Below are 25,689 nucleotides of genomic sequence, written 5' to 3'. Positions count from 1 at the left end.
CAGGACAAATGTGCATAATGATGACACTTTTCAGTGACTTGTAGTAGTGCACTCAATAGTCTTGGATATACATCCGGGATTCGTTGCTTTCACTTTTAGAAAATAGGCATTTTCCTGCTTAGCCATCCTATGTGCCTCTGCTGAGTTCTGTATTGACTGTCTGGTTTTAGAGTGATAGGGGCTGGGGATGTGCATTCACTGCAGACCGACACTTGGGGCGTTGAGCTTTCCTTGCCTTTCCTTTCCTGGATGACTCAGAGCTGGTTTGAATAGAACTACGTTCCATTTAGAGGAGTGGAAGGAGTTGCCCTTGAACCTGAATAAGCCCTGTCCCCTGTGCACAATGTGGTCTCCACCTCCTGCCAAGAAGCTGGACTAGAAAGGCTAGAACTGGTTTGGACTGAGTCATTTGGTATTCTGACACCAAGATTTAGCTACTTGTAGTTAGGGCCTAAATCTAAGACAGTAAAAAAAGCAGAACGTGGTGAGTGTCTGAAGCATGATTTTGGACAACTTGAGGCCACTGTGACAACATCATTTTCACACTGTTAGACCTGCCATCTTTTGTGTGGTCTTCCCCGAAACCTTTGCCTTCACCTCTCCTGTTTTCTGAATGTTTTTTTTGTTGGCATTAGGACTTTGTGCACTTTATCACTGCTAACCAGTGCTAACATGCATATGCTCTCTACCTAAACCATGGTAGAATTGGTTTACACTTGATTGGCATATTTAATTAACTTAATACGTGCCTTGTATATGGTACTACATGTACCAAGGGCTTGTAAATTAAACGCTACTAGTGGGCCTGCAGCCCTCGTTTTGCCAGACACTAAAGTAGACCTTTAAAACATGTCTCAGGTTTGCTTTTGTAGCTTGTAGTGCAGCTTTAAACTGCCAATTCGACTGGACAAAATAAAAATAAACCTTTTACCAGGCCTAAATATTCCTTTTAATGAAAATAAGTTAACCCTCCTTGACTCTGCCAAGAACAGACCAAAAAAACTTTTTGACTTAATCAGAACTACCACTAATAGCCCCTCCTCATCTAACAGCAAATTTGTTGACCCTTGCAAGAAAGCAGAAACATTTCTTCAATTCTTCGATACAAAAGTTAATTCACTCCTTGACCATACTTTACATCCAATCCCACATGTGGAATGCAAATCCAAAGGCTCCTGACACAGCTTTGAGGTCATCGCCTCCTCAAGAACTTTATAAAAACAAAACCCTCGAACCACTCTCTGGACCCTATACCAAGCGACCTCTCAGTATATCTTTACACTCGCATGCTTCTCTGTGGGTCATATCTAATTAACCTCTTTCTCAGCCAAGGTTCCTTTCCTGATGTCCCTAAAACAAGTCAGGTGACCCCACTACTAAAGAAACCATCCGCTGATGTGAACAAACTTAATAATGTCTGCCCTATCACCAACCTTCCTTTCCTTGCTAAAATCACTGAAAGATGTGTAGAGGAGCAACTCACCTAACACATCAAGGGCAATAACCCTCTTGATGAATTTCAATCTGGCTTCAATCAAGGCTGCAGCACGGAAACAATGCTGCTACATGTTATCAACGATGCCCTCGAGTACTTGGCTCAGGTAGCTATAGCCTCTTGATCCTGCCTGACCTCTCTGTAGCCTTTGACATTGTAACTCATTACACCCTTTTCAACACTCGAAAACATAGAACAGGTTTGAAGACATCATTCTTAAATGGTATGAATCATACCTCACTTGCCGATCTCGGATCATCAAAATTGAAAACTGTCTCAAAACATCGAAGGGCGTTGATCATGGCGTCCCTCAAGGCTTTATCCTTGCTCCCACCCTATTCACTCTCTACTTGGAACCTCTAGGAGAACTAGTACAAACGTCTGGGATCTCTTATCACCTCTATGCTGACGACACCCAATCTATCTCAAGATGTCCTCGGCACATGAAATTTCACTCCTCGCCAACACTCCCAACTCTATTCAAGAATGAATGACATCTCACCACCTAAAACTAAATCCTTCAAAAACTTAGTTCCTTCTTATCTCAAACGCTAGCTCCCCACTTCCTGTACAATCTTGGATTGATAATCTGACCATTCTCAACTGCAACCCTACCATAGTTGACAGTGCTAAATCCCTAGAACTCATCCTGGACAAGAGACTTAACCTCCATTCCCAAATCCACACCTTGGCCAAAAATGCACGCTACCAACTTCTCCTTCCCAGGGGTATCCGACACTTCATTCTAGGGCAAGGCCTGAAAAACATTGTTCAATCTTGTTTACTCTCAAGACTTGACTATTGCAATTCACACCATACAGGCCTCCCAAGATACACCTTTCTCCTTTGAAATCCCACCCTCCATTCAGCAGCACGCTTCATTTACAGGGTCAATAGAAATTACCACATTACATCTATGCTGATAACTCTTCACTGGCTTCCCTTTGAAGCCAGGACAATATTTACGATTGCTTGTATCACCCACAAAGCCATTTACACTACCACCCCTCTCTATCTAGCTAGCAACCTCAAAATTTCAAGTAGATCAAGAACCGCATGTACTGCTGAAAGCCACTGCCTGAACCTCTGACTTTCAAAAGTGAACTTATGGCACAATCTTTCTCCAGTAGTGTGACCAGATTTTAGAACTCACTTCTTCCATACCTCTCTACTACCAACTTTTCTGCATCTTCAAAAAATACCTTTAAACCCTTCTCTTTCAAAGACACTGTTACCAATAATTCTCTGACTGTTTCATGTTCCTCACTGGATTTCATGATCCCCACTGGAGAACTTCCGCTTCAGCTTTGGAATATGTACTTTTGAAACTCTAATTGCTCCAACTTTAGTTTGCGTGAGTCATTTTTAATGAATCTATATTTTGTAAATATGTAACAATCATTCTGCATAACTGTAGTAGTTATATGTCCTTGAACAAGTTATATGTCTTCAATGTTCGTTTGCGCTTCTTAAAAAATATTATTATTATTTTATTTAAAAAAAATGTAAAAGCACAGAAGGAGCACGAGTCAAAGGTCCATCACAGCGTGAATATTTCACCTTAATATCACAGAAGAAAATTGAAAAAGAAAGAAAGGGGCATCTAACGACTGATCAGTTGTCCCCTTTAGAAATTCATAACATGAGAAGCCTGGACAAATTAGCTATACAGTACAAAGCTAGTGCAAGGCAGCGGGGTGATAGATTAAGTGCAGGTGTAATAAATAATACTTCCCTGGGTTTGCATTACACTCAGTAGGGAAAATAAAGAACTTGCACCGAGGGGAAAGGTAGTATAAAAAGACTGAACACTCCAGGCCACCAACGTATCTTCGACAAAATACCCCACAATTCAGATATAGCAGCAATCATATACATTGTTGCTAAACTACATTATTTATAGTTCGAATTCAATATAGTCTTTATATCAAACCATCAATCCATTGGGTAATGGGCCGCCATATCCGGGTCCCCCATTTCTGCGATTTCCGTCCCTTACTCTTGTAAAGCTTTATGTCCATATTATAGATAGCCAAAAACCTAGATCTTTATTCAGAGAATGTAGGCGTTTCTGGGTTGAACCTGCTTGTGGCAATACACATTTGTGATACTGCCATAGCAATAAATAACACATACCTCTCTTTTTTAGCTGGGCCATTGCTAATAGAATCCTCTAATACTACTAATACCGCCAATGTGGGATTGATTGTTATCTGACCTCCGATAACCTGTTCTAAAAATCTGCCCATCTCTTAAAAAAGGACCCCTAATCTTGGTAATTGAAAATACATATGTACTATTTCAGCATACGGTACCCCACATTGATGGCACCAGTCTTTGTCTTTCCTACCCCATTTGAATAATTTCTCTGGGGTATCATATAAATCGAACATGGTTTTAAAATGTTGGCTCTTCAATCCAGCTGTTAACACTTTATTACCTATGTCCAGTGACTCTTGCAATATGAAACCCTTTATCCCTAGCCTACCTTCCCACTTATCATTTTGGGATTCTAGATCATCCGGTACATTTTGCCTCAGTAGGTCATAGATCACAACAATCTGAGCTCTCCTATCGATTGCCTCTACTATAGGCATTTGAGTCACTGGCGCAGGAGTCTTTACCATCTTATTCATAAACTCACGAATCAAATTTAAAAAAGTGTTGTGTAATAATACCGAATTTTTCCTGAAGATCCTTGAATGAACTTAAAAATTCACCCTCAAACAGAGCTCCTGTCAATAGAATTCCTCTCTGCCTCCCATTCCTGACCACTGGATCATGAAATATCAACAGTAGCGTTGATGTCCCCCATAGTGGTGAATAATAGTTGTAATTGTCTAAGTTCAATTTCTTTTTGCGTTGCTGCCGTAGTCGAAATGCCCGTAACAAGACCTTGAATTTTGTTTTTTTATAACATCTGGGTTCAACATTCTTAAACAAAAAACCTTTAGCTTCTTCCCCCATTATAAGTTCATATGTTGAAAAAGATTCGGCTGACTTAAGCATGTGTATACTCCCAGTGATCAAGTTTCCCATATTTTAAAACATACATGCCCAGTAATACATAGTTGTACTTGGCACCCCCAACCCCCCAGTTCTGGAGAAGTGTCATAAATGTAGAAGATCTTGTCTTTTTAAACCCCCACAAAAAGCCATAGCGTAGGCTTTCAAATTTCATAAGCCAGCTACAGTGGACTTCCAACTGAATAATAGCCCTAAAAGAAATAACAATTGAGGTAAAACTGTCATCTTTATAACGTTCCCCCTTCTTACCAAATTTTTTTTTTTTTTAGAGTTTTATATAGCGCGAACTAGACCCGAACCGAATCAGGTATCAGAGCGCTTTACATAGCACAAATTACGTTTTTTTGTTGTTTTTTTTGTACATGAGGACACACACTTTCATTTTTAGGCACTGGGAGATTAAGTGATTTGCCCAGAATCACAGGAGGTTTTGGCGTCGTTACCGAGACTCAAACCCAGATCCCCAGGTCCGAGGTCGAGCGCCTTAGCCGTTAGGCCAACTCCTCTCCCCAATGATAAGAAAGATGATTCACTCTTCTGAGGTCCCGTTCTAATGTATGTGACAAGGGGGTCATATTTAAAGCCACTATGTTCTCCACTGCTGACGAAATACAGACCCCCAAATAGGTTGCTTTGGTAACTACACGTCCGATATTGCTAGTGCAGACAACTTGGGGTTTCCCCTGATTCAACTTATAGCTGGACGAGGCCCAAAATATCTTTGCTGTTTCCTCAATCTCTACCAGTTGTGAGTTTGTTGTGACTATTGCTACATCGTCTGCATATGCTAATACTTTCTATTCCACTTGTCCTGCTACTACCAGGCTGATCTCACAATTATTTGCTAATTTTGTTATCAGAGGGTCAATATACAAGGCAAAGAGCAGTGGAGAGCATGTACAGCATTGTCTTGCCCCCCTTGAAATACAGACCTCTTCTGATTCTATTCCCATAATCCCTAGTTTGACCATAGGTTCAGAATATAGCGATTTGATGGCTCTAATATATTCTGGGCCAAATCTGTGTTCCTCTATTAATGCCCATAAAAAGGCCCATGACACCCCGTTGAATGCCTTTTTAGCATCTAATAGTATCAGCCCCATTTTACCCCTGGTGGTTTCTGCAATATCGTAAAGTGTTATCATTTTTTTGATGTGATCTACTGTCCCATGTCCCGGAATAAACCTGTGTTGCCCGGGTGATCCTAGCTTAGCAATTATGCTGCCTAACCAATTTGCCAATATTTTAGAACAGAGTTTGGCATCACAATTAATTAATGTTATCAGCCTGTACGACCCGGGATTCAAAGGGAGCTTATTTTTCTTCTTAAATACCACTATATGTGTCTCCCCCCATGAAGATGGTGTTTCCCCCAGTTGTACTTTTTGGAGAATCAACATTTCTTTTTTTTAACAAAGCTCTACGTAGCTTCAATTGGATACTATCCATTCCATGGCCTTACTAGTAGGTAGTGAACCTATTACTTTAGCTAATTCTCCTGGCAATATTGGTTGATCTAAGGAGGCCTGATCGTCTGAGCCAAGTTTGGCTCCCTCAATTAGGACCTCGTTGCAATCTCCAGTTGGAGGCTCCCCATCTTCTGTGTACAATTTCTTGTAAAATTCTTTAAAGACTTTCAAGACTTCGGAGGGTAGGACATGTTAACATCCTCCCTCTTCCTCTGTTGCCTCTATCCCTTTGGCCACTTCCTTTTGCCTGGTTGGAAGAGCCCGAAGGTGTCCCACGTTCTCCCAAACTCATAACAGTTTATTTTCCGTGTGTAGAATGTAGCAGCGGCTTCCATGCTAAAACTGTATCATTTTAGACTTTACCACTGCAATTTTCTGTTGAATTTCAAAACTACCCGTGGTCTGGGATATCACCCTCATCTGATGTTCTTCTAGGGTACATAGCTCTGTAAATAAAACCTGTAGGTCCCTCTGTTTCTTCCTTTTCCGAATACAATGTAAAACGTAATTTTGCAACGGATCTCAGGTTTTAATGTATCCCAAACCACTGTTTCTTTAGTAGAACCTCTACTGACCAAGAATTGAACCGTTCATTTTCGCATAAACTCTAGATATTCTTCATTGCATAAAAGCTTCCTATCAGACGCCCACTTAGGTTGAGGTTTACAAACCCCATCCATCAGGGCCCTTATAATCAAGGGGTTATAATCAGATAACTACCTAGAATATCTCTCAATTGTGGTCTGATTGCTAAGTGCCTTAGGCATAAAAAAATTAATCCAGTCTAAGTAAATTATTAGGCATGCATGAAAAGAATGTGGATCCTGGTTCCGGGGTCATATGTTTCCCCCATATATAATCTACACTGCGATTAGCAACCAAAACGGCCCAGTGCCTTAAAAAGTAGAGAATTCCTCCCTGTGTATGCCTGAGGAGGATCTAATCTGGTATTGACATCTAAATGTAAATTAAAATCCCCACAAAGTATAAATTGGGATGCCCACTTTAAAAGTTCAATATTCAGAAAATCCAAGGTGTTGGCCTAATCCGTATTTGCTCCATAAATTGAACATAGCGTAAACCTCCCCGCCGGATCCGGCAGTCTATAATAACCCACCTTCCAAACGTATCCAATAATTTCTGGATTACTATACAGTGGACCTTTTGGCGAGTATAGCAACACCTCTGGATGTTGAGAATAAAAATTCTCTAAGCAACCGATCAGTGCACAGCTAAAAACAATGTTTGTCCTGCTGGTCTCTAAGTTAGTGCTCCTTCTATCCCCCCATCACACCTTCACCCCCCTCCCCACACCAATACCCCACCACATAAAAGTGGCAATTGGACCATAGATGATGAATAGCACTGTCCCCTACCCCACCCGGCACCTGTCCAATCATAATACCCAAATTAATCTATAAGCCAGAAAGCTAAAAACGTAAAAGCAAGAAGGACAACCCCCCAGAAAAACAATACCAGATATCCATTTAGCAAATTCATACTTATACAACAAGATCACACAACAATAGAGCACTACCTTGCACAATTCCCAACTTTCTAAATGTTCACTTGCCTCATAACAGAGTCCCCCACTCATTAGCCTTTATTTCTGATGCAAAATAGTGGGTTATGTCTTGTATTATCACTTTCAGTTTAGCTGGATTCAAAAAGAAGGCCTGTCCTCCCTTATTCTGAAAGTGCTGGATCATCTGCCTCAACCGCCATCGTCATTCCACCATGAGCAGCAGAAGACTGGCCTTACCAAAAAAAAGCAGTTGTTAAAAGGTGTTTCTGATCTAGACGTGTAGCTTCAAATATCACCTGGCGAAATAGATAGTTCCCAAGAACACCAGTATGGCCCTCAATCTGCCCCCATCCTGTGAACGTCTAGGCTGCTGCTTAAAGGGGAGCCTGTGCTCTCTTGGAATTTCATTCTTCCAGATCCAAGTAGCAATTCCGGGAAAACCCCCTTGAATAAATCAATAATGTATTTTCTTGGGTCCGACCACTCAGCTCCTTCAGGTACCCCCAGTACTCGAACATTGTTCCCCATCAACCTGTTCACCTTGTCTTCAAGTTTCGACTGAGTATCCGTCATCTGGGATTCCAGGGATTCCGTCACCTTTTTTGCTGTTAGCTACCTTGCTCTCCAGAGTCACCACCCTTGTTTCTATTTTTGCCATATGCTTTGTAAAGTCAGAACACGTTTTTGCCACCTTCCTTTAGCTGTCTGTATGTTCTGATTTGCTGTTTGTGCTTTCAGACTCTCTGAGTGGGTCTCCTCCTGATGAGCCGATGCTCTGGTATATTATGCCCAACGTCGGAGTGTCTGGGTGCCTTGATCCTGCTACGCTGTCCCCAGTTAGGTTACTTCCTTCTAGGCTAGGAGCAGCTGTGTAATACCACTCTAAGTCGTGAAGTGGAGAGGTTAGCTGCCGGCTTAGCTCCTGTCTACCTTGCTGGGACGCGCTGTGTGCGATCCATGAACACAGCGCCTACGTTTCACTGCACAGAGGCTACCACAGCCAGTCTCCCGACCTGTGCTCCAAAGTCGATACAAATGAAGAACGAGCTGCAGCCACATCAGAGCTCTAAACCATATACCAGCATACTGTGAACCGGGCAGCTACCGCTTGTCAGATCAGTATCAGGTGTCAGGCAAGATAGAAGAGACAGCCACCCCGGCCGCTCATGCGGCCGCCATCTCACCCTCCTGTATTAGTTTGCAATGTGTAATTTTTTGTGAATCTATATTTTGTAAATATGTAACCCTCACTCTGCATAACTCTAGTAGTTATATGTCTTGTCACCTCTATGATATTACCTTATTGTGTGATCTAATGTACTTTGCTCTATTGTAAAGCACTCTGACACCACTGGGTACAGTACGCGTTTTATAAAATCACATAAATAAATACCACTAAAAAGACCCTAAAAAGCCCATCGGATAAGATGCATTGTATTTAAAAATGAGGACGTGTTTTTAAGTTTTCCATACCCTGGTGGTGAAATACTTCTACATTTGTTTATCTGAAAGAGACTATTAGTTATAGATTCCTTACCTTACAAATACCCCCAGGCATCAGACTGGATCCGGAGACTTTTTCTTCGGCAATACCATTTTGCGTCGGTAGGTGACATTGGTTGACTCCGCGTCCGTCGTTGGCATCATGGTCACCGGGATGATGGTGCGGTGCCTACTCAGACGCCGACGCTGCGCTTTGACGTCAGTTCTTTTTCTTTTCGCGCCAGTCTAGTGCAGAACCGGAGAGAGCTTGCCCCTTAATCATTTTTTGACTAAACTTTTTCGACTTATGTCGATGTCTTTTTTCGAGTCTCTGACTCCTGGTGCATGAAGGATGTCCCATCTTCAAATCGGATTCAAGTCTTGTGACTCCTGTCACAAACTGATGTCTGTGAGGGATCCGCACCTCGTGTGCCTCTGGTTCCTGGCGCGGGACCACGACCCGAAGTTGTGCTCTGACTGTCAGGCCATGAATCCCAATGCATGCGGTCCCGAAGCTATTGGAGGCCCAGCAGTCGGCTCCATGCTGCTCTCGGTCTCACTCAAGAAGAAGGTCTCGAGACCAGTCGTGGAGCCACCACAGCTCGTCCAAGTGTTCGTTCTCCTCGGGTAAGTCAAAGCACAAGAAGAAGGCGAAGAAGCACCATCGCTCTTCGGCTTCTCCCTATCGGTCAGCTGACATGACTAGGTAACTTGAGCATCGTCGCTCGAAGGTTCTGTCTCCGGTTCCTGACTCTTGGGTGACTCCTCACCTCCACCTGCTTCCCCCTGTCCCCTGCCCAGCTTTGTACCTTCTTTTAAGCCCTCCACCTTTCCTTGGGTAGCCCGACTTCGCTGGCGCGCCTTAGGGCTGCGCGGAGCCAGTTAGGGGTCCTGGGCCGTCAATGGTGGCAGCTCTAGCCTCGGCACCACGGGGTCCCCATGGATCCAGGCCTAAGACCAGATTGACGCCGGTCGACCGTACTCTACCTCCCCCGGCGCAGATCCTGGCAACGACGCAACCCGGACTGGCTACTGGGTTTTCTGTAATGCTGCTGAGCAGGGGGCTGATTTTGTTTATGGGGACCTGCGTGTACTGAACGAAATTCATTTTTCTTTAATTATTTTGAAGCACACGCAGATCTCCATCAACAAAATCAGCCCCCACTGCAGTGAAATCAGCCCCCAGCTCGACAGCATTCCAAAACGCCCGGTAGTCAGTCCGGCCCTGCCCGTGCCCCAGCCAATGCCGTCCCCATCCTCATCCCCGAGATGGACCTGGAGCTGGATCAACATCGGCTGACGTCGACTCCAATGCCGGAAGGTACTTTTGTTCCCTTGTTCATCCCAGGTATTTTCTATTGCCCTGAGGGTGGTGATGAGGACTGTGAGGGGTCGCTGGACCATTTAACAGACCAGCTGGAAGAACTGGACTGGAGAGAGGAATTGGGTGACTCCAGTGGTCTGGATACTTCCCCAGACCTTGGCATGCTCTCTCCCCCCTACCGTGGCTATGGAGGAGGGTGCATCCTATGCAGTGGTGGTGCCTAGGGCAGCCAAGGCTTTGGGCCTGGAGTTCCCTATAGTGACTGTCAGGACCAACCTTCTTACAGAGGTGCTTCAACCAGGGGCAACTTCCTCTGAACGAACCCCTCTTGCCCTTCAATGAATCCCTCACGGACGTCCTTCTGGGCACTTGTTCCAAGCCCAGCACAGGGGCTCCTGTGGAATGGACGATTGCCCGCCACCACCGCCTGGCTCCAGGCGATCCCATTTTCCTCTCCCAACACATTTCCCCGAGAGCTTGGTGGTCCAAGCTTCTTCCTCCAAGGGCGCATTCCCTTCCGCATAACCGGATATGGAATCCAAGAAGCTGGATCATCTTGGGAAGTAATTGTTCTCTTCCTCCAGCTTGCCACTTCGGTCTGTGAATACCGCATGCCTCTTGGGCAGCTATAAGCATACATTCTAGGATACGGTTGCGCAAGTGCTGCCTCAGTGTCCGGAGGAGGCCTGGGCCATTCTCCCCCAGGCAGTGGTGGATGGGAGAGAGCAAGCAAAATTCACATTCCGCTGTGGCCTGGATACCGCCGAATCTCTGGGCAGAATGATTGCCACTTCGTTAGCCCTGCAGCGCTACACCTGGTTGAGGATGCCTGGTTTTTCGGGGATGTTCATGCAACCTTGCTGGACATTCCCTTTGATGGCCTTCGCCTTTTTGGTGAAAAGGCAGACTTGGCACTTGAGTGTTTTAGGGATTCTCGAGCTACGCCCAGATCCTTAGGCCTTGCTCTGTCTTCCCATCCCCCACAGTCCACCTTTCGTCCCTTTCATGGTGACGGAAGGGGCACCCCACCACGTCCGACCGAGTCCAGCCACCAGCCCATGCAAGCTGCCCAGCCTCTGCGTGGCCATGTACGTAGGACCCAGTGGGTGGGCCAGCCCACCCTTTCCCCCTCTGCAGCAGCCTCCAAACCCTCCTAGTCTGACCTTCCAGGGCCATCAGCAGCCAGTGGGTGTCAGGATTCGCCATCACCACCCCCACTGGCAATCCATCACATCAGACTGTTTTGCAGATAGCTCGAAGGGGCTACTCGCTCCCCTTCGAGGTTACCCCTCCCGCCACGCCACCGTTCTTTGATCGCATGTCAGAGGATCATTTGATGCTACTCTGCCTGGAAGTCTAAGCTCTCTTAGTCAATGGAGCTCTCAAGAGAGTCCCTGCGCCAGAAGTAGGTTAGGGTTGCTATTCCCACTACTTTCTGTTGCCCAAGAAGGACAAAGGCCTGCATCCTATCCTAGACCTCAGGGCCCTCAACCGCTTCCTCCAGAAGGAGAAGTTCAAAATTCTAACCTTGGCTAAGGTTCTGTCTACCATCGACCCCAGAGCCTGGATGGTTGCGTTGGACTTGCAGGACGCCTATTTTCACATCCCTGTCCTGACAGCCCACAGGCGTTAACTACGGTTCATTGTAAGCCATGAGCATTTTCAGTTCACTGTGCTCCCCTTTGGCTGTACCAGAGCCCCTTGGGTGTTCACGAAAGTATTGGCGGTGGTCGCAGTTCATCTGTGCAGATCAGGGGTTCTAGCAATAATTTTGCTAAGTATATCTTTGAATTTTTGAACATATGCGTTTGTCAGCCCCAGGTGTTGGTATATAATACTAGGACCCTTTCCTTGGGCCTTCTGTAATTACTATATATGGGCGGGTGAACCTTGCTAGTTTTGATTTTCTTGATTTTTCCCCTCCCTCGCCTGCCCAGCATTCGTCTGCAGGGGTCTCCCTTTGTATTGGTTGTTACGTTCATTGTAGGCCATGAGCATTTTCAGTTCACCGTGCTCCCCTTCGGCCATACCAGTGCCCCTCGGGTGTTCACGAATGTGATGGCGGTGGTCACATCCCATCTGCGCAGATCAGGGGTTCCAGTCTTCCCCTATCTCGATGACTGGCTGTTGAAGGCGGGCTCGATCCAGGCTGTCGTGTCCCACCTCCAGGCTATGGCGGACCTTCTGAATTCTCTGGGGTTCACTATCAACGTGCCAAAGTCATACTTGACTCCCTCTCAGATGCTCCCTTTCATCTGAGCTTTTTCTTGACACTGCAATTTCGGGCCTATCCTCCCAAGCAGCGAGTCCGGGATATTCGAGATTTGATCACGATGTTTCAGCCTCTATCCCGGATTTTGGTGAGAATGACCCTGAGGTTGCTGGGCCCCATGGCCTCCTGCATCCTGCTGGTAGATCATGCCAGATGGCATATGCGGGATCTGTAGTGGGACCTGAAGTTCCAGTGGGCGCAGCACCAGGGGAATCTTTCCGACTACATCCAGATCTCGGAGGGGATTGCGCAACAACTGCAGTGGTGGTTGACGAACCAGGATTGGGTCAGAGGCAGATCCCTCTCCCTTCTCCAACCAGACCTCATGGTGATGACCGAGGCATCACTTCTGGGATGGGGCGGCCACCAGGGAGAGGCGGAAATCAGAGGGGTCTGGTCTCTGGCTGAGTCTGGTCTCCATATCAACCTGGTGGAGCTCTGTGCTATTCGCTTGGCACTGAAGGCATTCCTTCCCTCCCTCAAGGGGAAGGCAGTGCAGATGTTCATGGACAACACCACTGCCATGTGGTTCTGCAACAAGCAAGGTGGGGTGGGGTCGTGGACTCTTGTCAAGAGGCTCTTCGCCTTTGGGCATGGCTGGAAACTCGGGCATTACCTTGTTGGTTTAACACCTGACAGGTTCTCCGAATGCCAGGGCAGACCAACTCAGTCACCAGTGCCTAGTAGATCACGAATGGCATCTTCACACAGAGGTAGTACAAGCTCTCTTTCATCAGTGGGGAGAGCTTTGGTTAGATCTGTTTGCCACCGAAGAGAATGCACAATGCAAGCAGTTCTGCGCATTGGAACTTCCAAGGTGGCACTCGCCTGGTGGCTCCTTTCGTTGTCAGTGGAGCTGCGGCCTCCTGTATGCCTTTCCACCTGTACCACTTCTGCCCCAAGTGCTGAAGAAGATCAAGCATGGCCGGGCCCAACTCATTCTTGTGGCTCCGGACAGGGCACGAAGAGTTTGGTACCCCAAGCTCCTGAGCATGGCCATCGATCCTCCGATCAGACTGCCCCTTCGGGAGAATCTTCTGTCACAACAGCAGGGGATGGTCCTCCACCCAAACCTGTCCAGCTTCCACCTCCTTGCATGGAGATTGAGCGGCAACAGTTAACAGCTTTTGACCTTCCTCCCGAAGTCTGTAATGTCATCTTGGCAGCCACACGTCACTCCACTAAGACAATATACACCTGTTGAGGAAACAAACTTGTGGCATGGTGCACAGCAAAGGCTGTGGATCCCCTTTCTGTCTCTCTTACTGGCGTTCTTTTGTTTTCTTTGGCCCAGCAGGGCTCTGCTCTGGGCACTCTTAAGGACTACCTGGCAGCCATATCTGCCTTTCTTTGGCTACGAGATCAGCCCTCTTTGTTCAAGTCCTCTATTGTAAGTAGGTTCTTTAAAGGCACTATTCATCTATTTCCTCCATTTCCTTTCATATTGTCTCAGTGGGACTTGAACCTTGTTTTGACTTACCTTATGTGCGCTCCCTTCAAGCCTCTTCACAACTATCCTCTTAGGCTTCTTACTCTTAAAATGCCTTTCTTGTTGCCATCACCTCTGCTCGCAGAGTGAGTGAGCTTCCGGCTCTTTCTTCTAAGCCCCCTTTCTTCTCGGTCCATCCGGACAAAATGGTGCATCAAAAGAGGCCCTCGTTCCTGCTTAAAGTTGACACTCCCGTACACATCAGACAGAGTATTACTCTACCCATCCTTTTCCCACCTCCGCACCCTTCCAAAGAGGAGAGACTCCACCTTCTGAACCCAATATGTGCGCTGTCTTTCTACCTTGACAGCACAAAGGATTTCCGGAAGAACGATCAACTCTTTGTTGGCTATGTGGGTGTCAAAAAAGGTTGCGCTGTGCAAAAGCATACCATCTCTCGATAGGTAGTTCTTTGTATCAAGATGTGGTGCGCTTTGGCTAAAAAGGAACCTCCAGTGGGGCTGTGAGCTCATTCCACTAGAGCTACGGCAGCAACCACTGCCTTGTCGCGTGGAGTTCCACTCATCGATATCTGCCAGGCATCCACATGGGCTTTTATGCACATGTTCACCAGACATTACTGCCTGGATAGTCTATTTTGCTTGTTCTGTCCTCCAGGATTTTCTGGTGTAAACTTGGTTCGCAGGCCCTCCTCCAGGGATGGTATTGCTGGGGTATGTGTTCGAAGGTAAGGAATCTATAACTAATAGTCCCTTTCAGATGAACAAGTTACTTACCTTCGGTAACAATATATCTGTAAGAGACATATATATTAGGTATAGATTCCTTACTGCCCCACCCATCCTCCCCACTCTGTGAACTGACTTCTAGGGATAGGGACTCCCTTACAGGGCTCTAGTTGTAGCGCACCAGTGGTCAGCGTCTTTCATGGCTCTGCGCTTCTGGCCTGGAAAGTCGTGTCAGAACTGATGTCAATTGCACAGGAGCGACGGCTCTGTGGGTACCACGATGTCATCCTGGTGACCACGATGCCGATGACAGACGTGGAGTCGACCAACGCCACCTACCAACGCGCAGGGGTATTGCTGAAGAAAAATTCTCAGGATCCATTCTGACGGGTAATTCTAAGGTAAGGAATCTATAACTAATATATGTCTCTTACAGATACATCGTTGCTAAAGGTAAGAAACTTGTTCTTCGCTACTGTAAGTCTTATTGTCCCATTGGATAACATTGGGTTAGCTTATTACATTTAATAAATGCTACCTTTTGAGTGGGAGCAGGTAGAAATGTCATGTTTGGACTCAAATGAATTGTAGTACAAAATCATCTTTAATAGTAAAGACAGATTTTAAGTCACGATTCTGAAAAGGCCACGTTTTTGATAGTTAGCATTTTCCTGCCCAAACATTTGGTGCCTGATGCCAGGGTCCTATGTCAAATGACTGTGAATAGCTTAGCTGTTGGCCTTTGCATATGCCTCCCAGACAGTGAGACAATTGTGGACTATGTGTTGGCAGGATGGGCCATCCGGTTGGGATGGTTGAGACAGAGCTGTTTCCTGCCCTACATACATTTCAAAGGGCTGCCGCCAACACACAAACACAAAAGAACCTGACTCCAGTCTTTTGTCACCCCGGCTTCTTGGAGCCTTGGCTGGAGAATTTAAGAACTTTCCAGAACCAGATATGGGGGTTGCTAGGGTGTTCTCCACTTCAAAGGCTGGCACGAGCTATAACTATTGAACCCTCAGAACAACTCTTTAGTACACTCTTGGACATCAGGAAGACTTCAGGATTCCTTAGACACCCCCCAGAGGACTGCCCTGCTGCTTAAGGTCTGCCCTATTTTCAAGAGGACTGTCCTGCCCCAACAGGAGGACTGTCCTGCTGCTTGAGTCTTGCCTTGCTTTGCAGAGGACTGCCCTGCTGCTAAAGGCCTGGTTTGCTGCTTGAATCAAGGACTACCAAAGTAACTCCAAGAGCTAGTTGGGTGGCCTCTTTTGTGAGCTGCTACGATATAGCAAGCTCCAGAGACCTTGAACCCAGCATCTGGCTTCTGCTGGAGAAAGTCCTAACTCTCCAGGTCCTGGACCCTTAGAAGTGGTGTTACAGGTGCTTCTCCTTTTAACCCTAAAAGTTGGGACATGGAAAACTTTACACCAAAAAGTGCGACAAGAACTGACAGAAAGCTAGGAGCTACCTGCTAGCCGATCTACCCAGGGTGCATCGCTGGTAGGCCTGCCTTCATGGTAGTCAATGCTACGTTTTTCTCAGCAGCAGCAAATGTGCCTCCCCTATGGCGGTTACTCCTCCTCTGTAACAGCCTTCTGACTTTCCCTGCTAAACTCTACCTTCTCCTAGACTTTTCTTCTAAATTTCTTCTAAGTCCGAAGGTAAACGGAGAACAGACATAATCCACCTTGTGTATCTAACCCAAGCTCCATCGTCCTCAACGTTGAACAGTCTCATGCAACCAGATACCCACGGTTGGTTTGATCTTTTAGGTGTTAGATTTTTCTAAAAACGTTAAAAATTCACTATGCTGAATCTACTGATTGGATTTAATTTGTTATGGTGTAATTTTATGTATTACTATTTTCTCTATTTTTCTAAATTGGTGTGGGATTGTTCATGTATTGTGGTTTCACTTTATTTGTTTGTGTGCTTAACTCAGCCCTTCTCAGTTAAGCCAGGCTGCTTTTGTGCCAAACTACCAGAGGGTTAAGCACAGGTTAATTTAGTGACTTTTTATGGTTCATCCTAACAAGGATTGTGGTTCTTGCTTGAGAAGGGTTTCAACCCCCACCCTCAACAACTCAGTTTCTTACACCTGCCTATTACGTAGCAGCAAATAGCCCCATTGTACATCACCATGTATTCCCTGTTGCACCTTATCCTGTGCGCCAATGTTGCCTCTGAACTGTACATCATCATTGGCAGTCATAAGGCTCCAGCACCCAGTGCTCGCCTGAGGGCCGTCACTGGTGTTGTCAAATAGTACTGCATCTTTCACTCCCTAGGCTGTTATTCATCTCTCTTACTGATGCATGTCACTCTTGTAGCAACTAAGAGGGAGTGTTCTGTGTGACTGTTACCATGTGTGCTTTGATGCCTGATTGTCAGTCGGTGTGTCTGCTGGAGTTTGATAAACTATGTGTAGATGTGTTGATCTTTGTGCCCGTAAGCAGTCTGTATGTTGTGTGCCTCAGTATTGGGGTTGTCAATTATTGCTTCACTTGTCACCTACTTCTTTTTAGTGTGAATTACTGTGTGAAACTCTGAGACTGCCTAGAAGTGCTTCATATGACATAAATCTACTGTATGTACCTTTAATAGATTTACCACAATGTATTTTATTTAGATGGAAAGCATCTAAAAACAATCAGCTACCAACTTTCAAACACTCCACCCTATGGAGGCAGCTGGACTGTGGCTCCTAAAATGTCAGCTGAACAAACTGATGTGGATGGCTTACCAGATATTACCTGTGATTTTTCAGTATCATGTGAAAAGGTAATTATAACTCATATTTGAACACGTTTTAATATGTCTGTTGGCTTGCATGCTGTCTTCAGATGCCCCTGGGACCAATGAGCATTATGGTATGATATTTGTCAACTCTTGAGTTATGTTTTGAAATGATTTTGAGGCCATAATCACCAAAGTGGTTTCTTGTCTCACAAGTATACATGACTCACATGTTAACTCTCAATTTTATTTCAGATTATTGCAGTATTTTATACATTTGAGCCTGCATTTAGCGTAGCATTCTGTATTTTAAGTTAATGAGTGGTTTACAAAATCAACAGATCTCATTTATTACCAATGCAGCTGGAAATAATATAAATATATGTATATGAATATAATATCTATTTCTATCTATATATATATTCACTGAAAAAACCATAGGTTATACACCATATATAGTTAGGAATTAGCATTTAAAAAACCTTATTTTACTCACACAAAACCATTGAAATTCCATATATAGTTAGTTGTACTAACTATATATCGCGCACCCGCAATCCACTGCTGATCATGTCACATATTACATCATTCATGACATGGTCAGTGACATCACTGATGACATCACTGATGACATCTCAAATGACATCACTGATGACATCACTGATGACATCTCAAATGACATCACTGATGACATCACTGATGACATCTCATTTGACATTACTGATCACATCACTGATGACATCATTCATGTGATAATACGATGAACCTCTTCAGACTCTAATATAACCTTAGATACACTCAGTGTAAACACAGACTCGCAGATTGTCACTCATCCATGAAGTTACACACACACCTAGTCAGTCATGCAAACAATCAATCACACCTCCATTTCCTTAACTATACAGTTAAACACACCTTACTTATTCAAACATATACTAAAACATATTTACTCACTTATACAATCCTGGATACAAGTTCACAATGATCCATACAGCCACTCACACATTCACTGGCTCTACATCTGTTCGCTGCCCTCCTAACAGCTTAGATGGTCACTCTTTCAACTGTCCTCTATGCAACTTGTTGCTCCCTCCGTGGTGTGAACGCACCCTACCTCTTCCTCCTGCCCCGCCCGGCCGCTGCCTAAAATCAGCACTGATTAACTGTAGATCCCTCCCCCGTCATGCCAACGAGATTTGGTCTATCCTGACCACTTATAGTTGGGACATCTTATTCCTTACCGAATCTTGGATTAAAGACACCTCTAACCCGGACATTCATATAGCCACCCCCCCGGACTATCGATTCCTGGGTGTGAACCGTGAGGGTAAAACCGGAGGCGGATTGGCCATTCTGTTCAAATCCCATCTAAATATTACTATTAAAAAAATTACTAATATCGGACTGATCGAAGCTATGTATTTTACTATCGCTGACTCAGCGGCAGTCTTTCTAACAGGTATCTTAGTATATAATCCCCCTAAAGCATCTCCCTCCTCCTTATCACAATTGGTGCACATCATCACTGACTTGTCTCTTAAGCACCCACACTTTATGGTATTAGGAGATTTTAACCTTCATGTGGATGATCCCACCTGCACCCAAGCCACGCGCCTTCTCGACTCTCTTCAGAGCCTGAGCCTGACACAACTAATTCGTGGTCCTACGCACGTGGCGGGCCATACATTGGACCTTATATTCTCGAACTTGCCAGGGACCATCATCCACCCTTCCCTTCCCCTCACCTGGTCCGATCACTACCTGCTCGCGGTTGATATCTCACTTCCTCAAGCAGCTACCTCGGTAGCACTTGGATCAGACCTCAGAAGAAAATGGCACAAGATTACCTGTACTGCTCTAGAATCGATATTTAGCTGCCCTTTAGAGTCCGAACTGGAAAATGTTGATGACTGTGTCACCAAGTTTAATATGACCTTATCGGCTGCAATTGATGAAACTGCCCCGCTTCTACCTGTGTCATCGGCAAGATCCCGCCCCTCTGCTCCCTGGTTCACAGCCACGCTACGTAAAGAAAAAAGTCACTGCAAACAATTAGAACGTAGCTGGAGACGAACTTATGATACTGAGGCAAAAACTATCTATAAAACAGCCCTTAAGAAATTTACTAAACTAAAAAAACTGGCCATGAAAGAGTTTTTTGCCTCACAAATTAAAGATGCAGACAATTCTGCTAAGATGCTGTTTAAAATCGTCAAAGATTTTGTAAAACCCCCAGCTATGACATCTAATAATCCAGCCAACCAGTCTCTTTGCGATGGACTATCGGATTTCTTTGAAGAAAAAATTGAAAAAATTGCATCCTCCTTCCCTTCAGATGGAGCACCTGATCTTCACCTTCCTCCGGCTTCTAACATCTATGACTCCGCTCCCTCACTATTAGTATTCAAGGACCTCACCCCTGACTTTGCACTTAAATTACTGTTACAGTGCAAATCGGGCTCCCCCTTGGACCCGGCTCCCCCTAAAATCATGAGTGAACTCGCGACCTTACTGTTAGAGCCTCTTACTTCCATCTGGAACGCCTCTTTACAACGAGGCCAATTCCCCTCTGCCTGGAAGGAAGCATTGTTGGTGCCTATCCTAAAGAAATCTGACGCTGACCCCACACAATTCAGTAATTATCGGCCCATTTCCCTCCTTCCGAAACCCGCGAAGGTTTTGGAGAAGGCCGTCCAATTACAACTGGCAGAATACTTAGAGACTAACTCTCTTCTTCATGACTCCCAGTCCGGTTTCCGTGCTGGTTTCAGTACGGAGACCGCCTTGCTAGAGGTATCGGAGACTGTGCGAGAGTGTGTGGATAAGGGCGAGGAGGCCATGTTGGTCCTCCTCGACCTATCCGCCGCTTTCGATACGGTGTCCCACAAAATTCTCCTAGACCGACTGAAGCATATAGGACTGGGTGGCTCCGCTCTGGCGTGGATCAGGTCCTTTCTCCAAGGACGATTTCAGAGGGTTCTGCTCAGACCGTTTAAATCTGGATGCAAACCTCTTGTACGTGGAGTACCACAGGGCTCAGCGTTGAGTCCTCTGTTTTTTAATGTCTATCTGGCCCCGTTGGCGAAGGTGGTGGAGGCATGTGGAGTCAGAGTGGTCTCTTATGCTGATGATACACAGCTGATATTTTCTTTTAGAGACCACTCTGACTCCAGCCTTTCCAGTTTCCGCCACTGTCTTGGCGAAATCTGCTCTTGGATGTCCTCGAACCACCTTCGACTTAACACAGACAAGACTGAGGTCTTGTTTTTTAATCAAAAAATGATCATCCCACCTTCATTATGCTGGCCTACGGTACTCAACCCTCCCCCTACCCCGGTTCACTCTGCCCGCAATCTGGGGTTTATATTTGATGATACCCTCTCCTGTGGCCCTCAAATTAATAAGGTTACTGCGGCCTGCCATGGTAAACTAAAAATGATGAGAAAGATCTTTCCATTTTTGCCTAAAGAGGCACGCAGAACAGTAACTCAGGCATTAATCACCTCCCATCTGGATTATGCCAACAGCTTATATGCTGGGGCCCCTCTATATCAAATTGAACGCCTACAGGTAGTTCAAAATGCTGCTGCAAGACTGATTGGCAATATTCCATACAGACACCCCATATCAGCGTTTCGCAAAGAACTCCATTGGCTTCCCATAGCCAACCGCATTAAATTCAAAACGCTCACTCTTGCTTTCCGAGCCCTGAACGGAACTGGCCCGGATTATTTAAAAAAGAGATTGAGATTGTCCCACTCAATCAGAGACCTCCGCTCTAACAACCTTCGTCTCATGCAGGTGCCAAGATTCCGTCGCACAAGAACTGGTGGTCGAGCCTTTGCTGTTCTTGCTGCCAAACATTGGAACGACCTACCGATCGATCTCAGATTTGCCCCATCCGAAGCTCTGTTTCGCAGTCGCCTGAAAACCTGGTTATTCGCATCTATTTAGATTGCTCTTTCCTTTCCTGCTGACAGACCTAGCGCCGGGACACCCCCATTGGGGGTAGCCGCGCGCTTTACAAAATTCGTAAATAAATAAATAAATAAATAAATTATGCACAGTTATTTATATATGTCAACTCTCACATGTACTGTATTTTACATATGTACTTACTTTGACATGTAGCACTGAGATATCTATTCACTCACCAATACAGTCATGCACACAGTCAACCGCCCATACAGCTGTTTCCACATGCACTTTTGAACCCATACATCTATGCAGAGAGTCATACACCTCCCAGCCAGCCATACACACTCTCAGTCTCCCATACAAATACTTGGGCAACCAATCAATAACCCATATAGTTAATCATATAGCTACTGATCAACACATGCAGCAGTTTACAGAACAACAAACATAATGATGCACAAATTAAGACAGTTTAGTCACTAACCCATGCACTCAGTGAGACACATTTAATCACTCACTCATACAGTCAGTCATGCACCTACTAAATCCTTTGTTCAGACACTTCTACATCCACTCATTCTTCAATATGTAAGACATATTTTAACTTTACAGAAACATACAGTCACTGGATGTTGTCATCAGTGATGTCATCAGTGATGTCATTTGAGATGTCATCAGTGATGTCATCAGTGATGTCATTTGAGATGTCATCAGTGATGTCATCAGTGATGTCATTTGAGATGTCATCAGTGATGTCATCAGTGATGTCACTGACCATGTCATGAATGATGTAATATGTGACATGATCAGCAGTGGATTGCGGGTGCGCGATATATAGTTAGTACAACTAACTATATATGGAATTTCAATGGTTTTGTGTGAGTAAAATAAGGTTTTTTAAATGCTAATTCCTAACTATATATGGTGTATAACCTATGGTTTTTTCAGTGAATTTTCAAGGTTTTGTAAATGCTAATTCCTAACTATATATGGTCTATAACCTATGGTTTTTTCAGTGAATTTCATTGGTTTTTTAAAAGCTAATATCTATAGCTGTAAAATGTATTCTTCTTTAAATCCAAAAATATATTTTATATGTTTATTAATAATTTTTTTTAAATATTTTTTTTGTTTCGCTCCCGGTCCGCGAACCGGGAAGCTTCCCGTTAGCTCAATTTGATGCCGCGACCCGGTCCGCGAACCGGTAAGAAATCAACATAGTGACGGTATCGCGTTGCCGCGTAATGCGTCTTATGACGTACTGCGTTAGCGCACCCGGAAGTGCCCCGGGGCGCGGACCGAGACGCGAAACGCAGCTCCCCGGAAGCGATCCGCGGCGCGTCGCGAAAGCGCGACGTATCGCGTTGCCGCGTAATGCGTCTTGTGACGTACCGCGTTAGCGCACCCGGAAGTGTCCCGGGGCGCGGACCGAGGCGCGAAGCTCAGCGACCCGGAAGCTAACCGGGGCGCGTTCCGCAGCGCGTAACATGAGCGTGAGAGGTCATGTGACTTGTTAATAAAACTTTTCATTGGTTCATTTCACTTTTGGTTTCATAATGATGTAAGGCTAGGTCAGGTGACCTAAAAATAACACTTTTCATTGGTTGAGAAGTATTGTTTTTCCCAAATGATGAAAACCCCTCCTTCTTTCCTCACTCTGACTTTCATCATTGTGAGAGGAAGACCTTCATTACTATATCAGAAATGGCTTCAGTAGTTGCTTCAGCTGGTGGACCCCCACCACCACCTCCACCTCCTCATGGGAAGAGAGGACCACCTCCCCAGGTGATGACCAACACTGAGGAGGAAGAGGAAGAAATGGATGAAGAGGAGGGAGAAGAACCACAGTTCTTAGAAGAGGTGCCCCGGGTTTCACATAAGAAAGCCAGTTTCATCTGGCAGTTTTATTCGATCCCTCCTGGTCAAAAAAAAGTCAATGCAAGGTATGTCACCTGCCTCATCTGTAAAGAAAAATTATCCAGAGGGACGGATAAGAAATATAGTTATGGCAACCATACTATGCACAGGCACATGACAAGGAAGCATCCACTGAATTATAGCCGGGCGGAAATACGGGATTTGCAGGAAAATCCAAGATCAACTCCTGTGGCCAGATCAAGAATACCCATTTCATTGACACCAGCAGAGGCACGGGAAACTGTGCCAAATATACAAGAAAATTTTGGCCACATGATCCACACTTGTATGCACTGTCGTGCGTTGTTAGCATGTGGCAACATGAGCATAAATGCTATAAACCTGGCGTATGAACACCATAATTGCCCTAACCGCCCCCAGTAATTTTTTTTTTGCTCCTGTTGAGCCCTTTTCAATGCCTGTTTTTTGTTGTTTCCCCCCCCCAAAAAAACCAAAAAAAATATAAAATCGTTCAAAAAATACAAAAAAAACAAAAAATGTTCAAAAAAAAAAAATATATATAAAACAACAAAAATATTTTAAAAAAAAGTTCTTTTCAGAACTACCTTCCCTTTCAAAAAAAATTGCTAGAATGTTTAGCACTCTGGCAAGCTCTATTTCTTTTGGTTCGCTTCCCGGTTAGCTTCCCGGTACGCGGACCGGGAGCTAACCCAAAAAATTTTTTTTTTTTAAAAAGAGTAAGTATAAGGAAAGTAAACAGAGAGTGATGTTAAAAGAAAGACAGCTATAGGGAGTAAAGAAGAGATACTGTTTAATAGATCTATTTACCGAAGAAAAGACGGAAGAGGGTATAATTGTGAAAAACAAAATAGATAACGAAGTGAAAGAAAAAAAAAGAGAGTATAACATTAACAAAGAAGAGTTTCTTGGAGAATGTGAGTGAATGTTCAAAATAAGATTAAAACATGAGGAATAACAGAGAGAAAAAATAGAAAACAGAAAACAAAAAATAACAGAAAAAGATTAATTGAAACAGCAAAGAAATGTAAGTAACATAGAGCCATATCATCAACATAGGCAATAAAAGTTTTGCAGCTTTTATTGGCAGAAATGTGTCGCTAAAGCTGCTTTTGCGGCAGAAAACTGCCGCTAAAACCACTTTTGCACCAGTTTTCTGCCAATAAAAAGAGCAATAATTTTATTGGCTGTGTTCATAATATGCCCCTTAGTGTGCTTCAACTACACAGAGAAAGCATTATGAACAAGTAGTGATAGAGTGATCAGTCAAAGACACTAAGAGTAATAGAGACGGAGTGAGTGAACAAGAGTGAGGAACTATGAGAAGAGAGGGACTGAGAAAAAGAGTGGAAGGAGTTGAGTAAGTAGGTAATAGAGAAAGGAATGAGGAAAGTAGCAAAGGCAGGAAACTGAGGGTTAAAGAAATGAAGCAGTGGAACTAATAGAAGTTAAATGTGATAGAAATGTAATGAAAAGAGTACAAAACATTTACCTTATAATTGTCGTTAAATTACTCACTTTTTGTTTTTATACTTTCAATCTGTGAAAGAGAGAACAAACATTTGAAAAATATTAAAACATGTATTTAAAAATTACAAAAGACAAGGGAAAAGATTGAAGGACAAACAGTTTTTCAACAACTTTGACACTGACAAGAGCTTCTGCTTCTCCAGGCCCCCTACACAGTCCTAAAGATATACATTTTAAACTAACAGTATCTTGATGCAGATGAAGTGAGGCCTATCTTAAAACATGGTGCATCTTTTGCATTGCTGTTGTCTCAGAAAAGTGTCGCAAGACACTAAAATTTTAAATGATTACTTCAGGATGCCAATAAGATGTGTCCTATCCAGAGGTTTGTTTGAGGTGAGGCCTACTCAGGGTTGCAGATGAAATTTCGAGTTGTTGAAGAGAACAGAGGACATAATACATGTGAAGGTCTACCAATGAAGTGCGTCATGTCCACTGCACTCTTGAACAAAGTCCAAACCTCCTATGTTTCCCTGGACAGACCTAAACTTGATCTGCACAATGTGATTCATAATGATAGGAAACACAGGTGATGTAAATGAAATACGTGCAATTTATTTTGCTCATTTCACAATCACATCACTTGTGTTTCCTTTGCTTAGGTATCTCATTGTGCAGATGTAGTCCAGCATATGAAAGAATATGCAGAAGTGCAGCACTGCATGCAACAACTTTGACACTTACAGAAGCCTCACCTTCTCCATGCCTCCTACACAGTTCTACATATACATCATAAATGCAAACAGTACAGAATTAATTATACATGTTAAATGGTTTATTTTTGCTGTTCTCAGAATGTATCATAATTCACTAAAAACAGTGACTTGTAGA

General features: G+C 44.4%; 1 protein-coding gene across 3 annotated transcripts in view; it reads left to right on the top strand.

Moving 5' to 3' along the window:
- ERICH6 (glutamate rich 6) overlaps positions 1–25,689 on the top strand; it is a 407,363-nt gene that overhangs the window by 277,477 nt on the left and 104,197 nt on the right. For all 3 annotated transcript variants that reach the window (XM_078666090.1, XM_078666089.1, XM_078666091.1), the window contains one exon: positions 17,408–17,559. In XM_078666090.1, the coding sequence (XP_078522216.1) occupies positions 17,408–17,559 (152 nt within the window). The remainder of the gene's footprint in view (positions 1–17,407; positions 17,560–25,689) is intronic.

This window comes from Lissotriton helveticus, chromosome 11 (assembly GCF_964261635.1).
Source record: "Lissotriton helveticus chromosome 11, aLisHel1.1, whole genome shotgun sequence".
NCBI lineage: Eukaryota > Metazoa > Chordata > Amphibia > Caudata > Salamandridae > Lissotriton > Lissotriton helveticus.
This window is presented reverse-complemented; position numbering and strand designations above follow the sequence as displayed.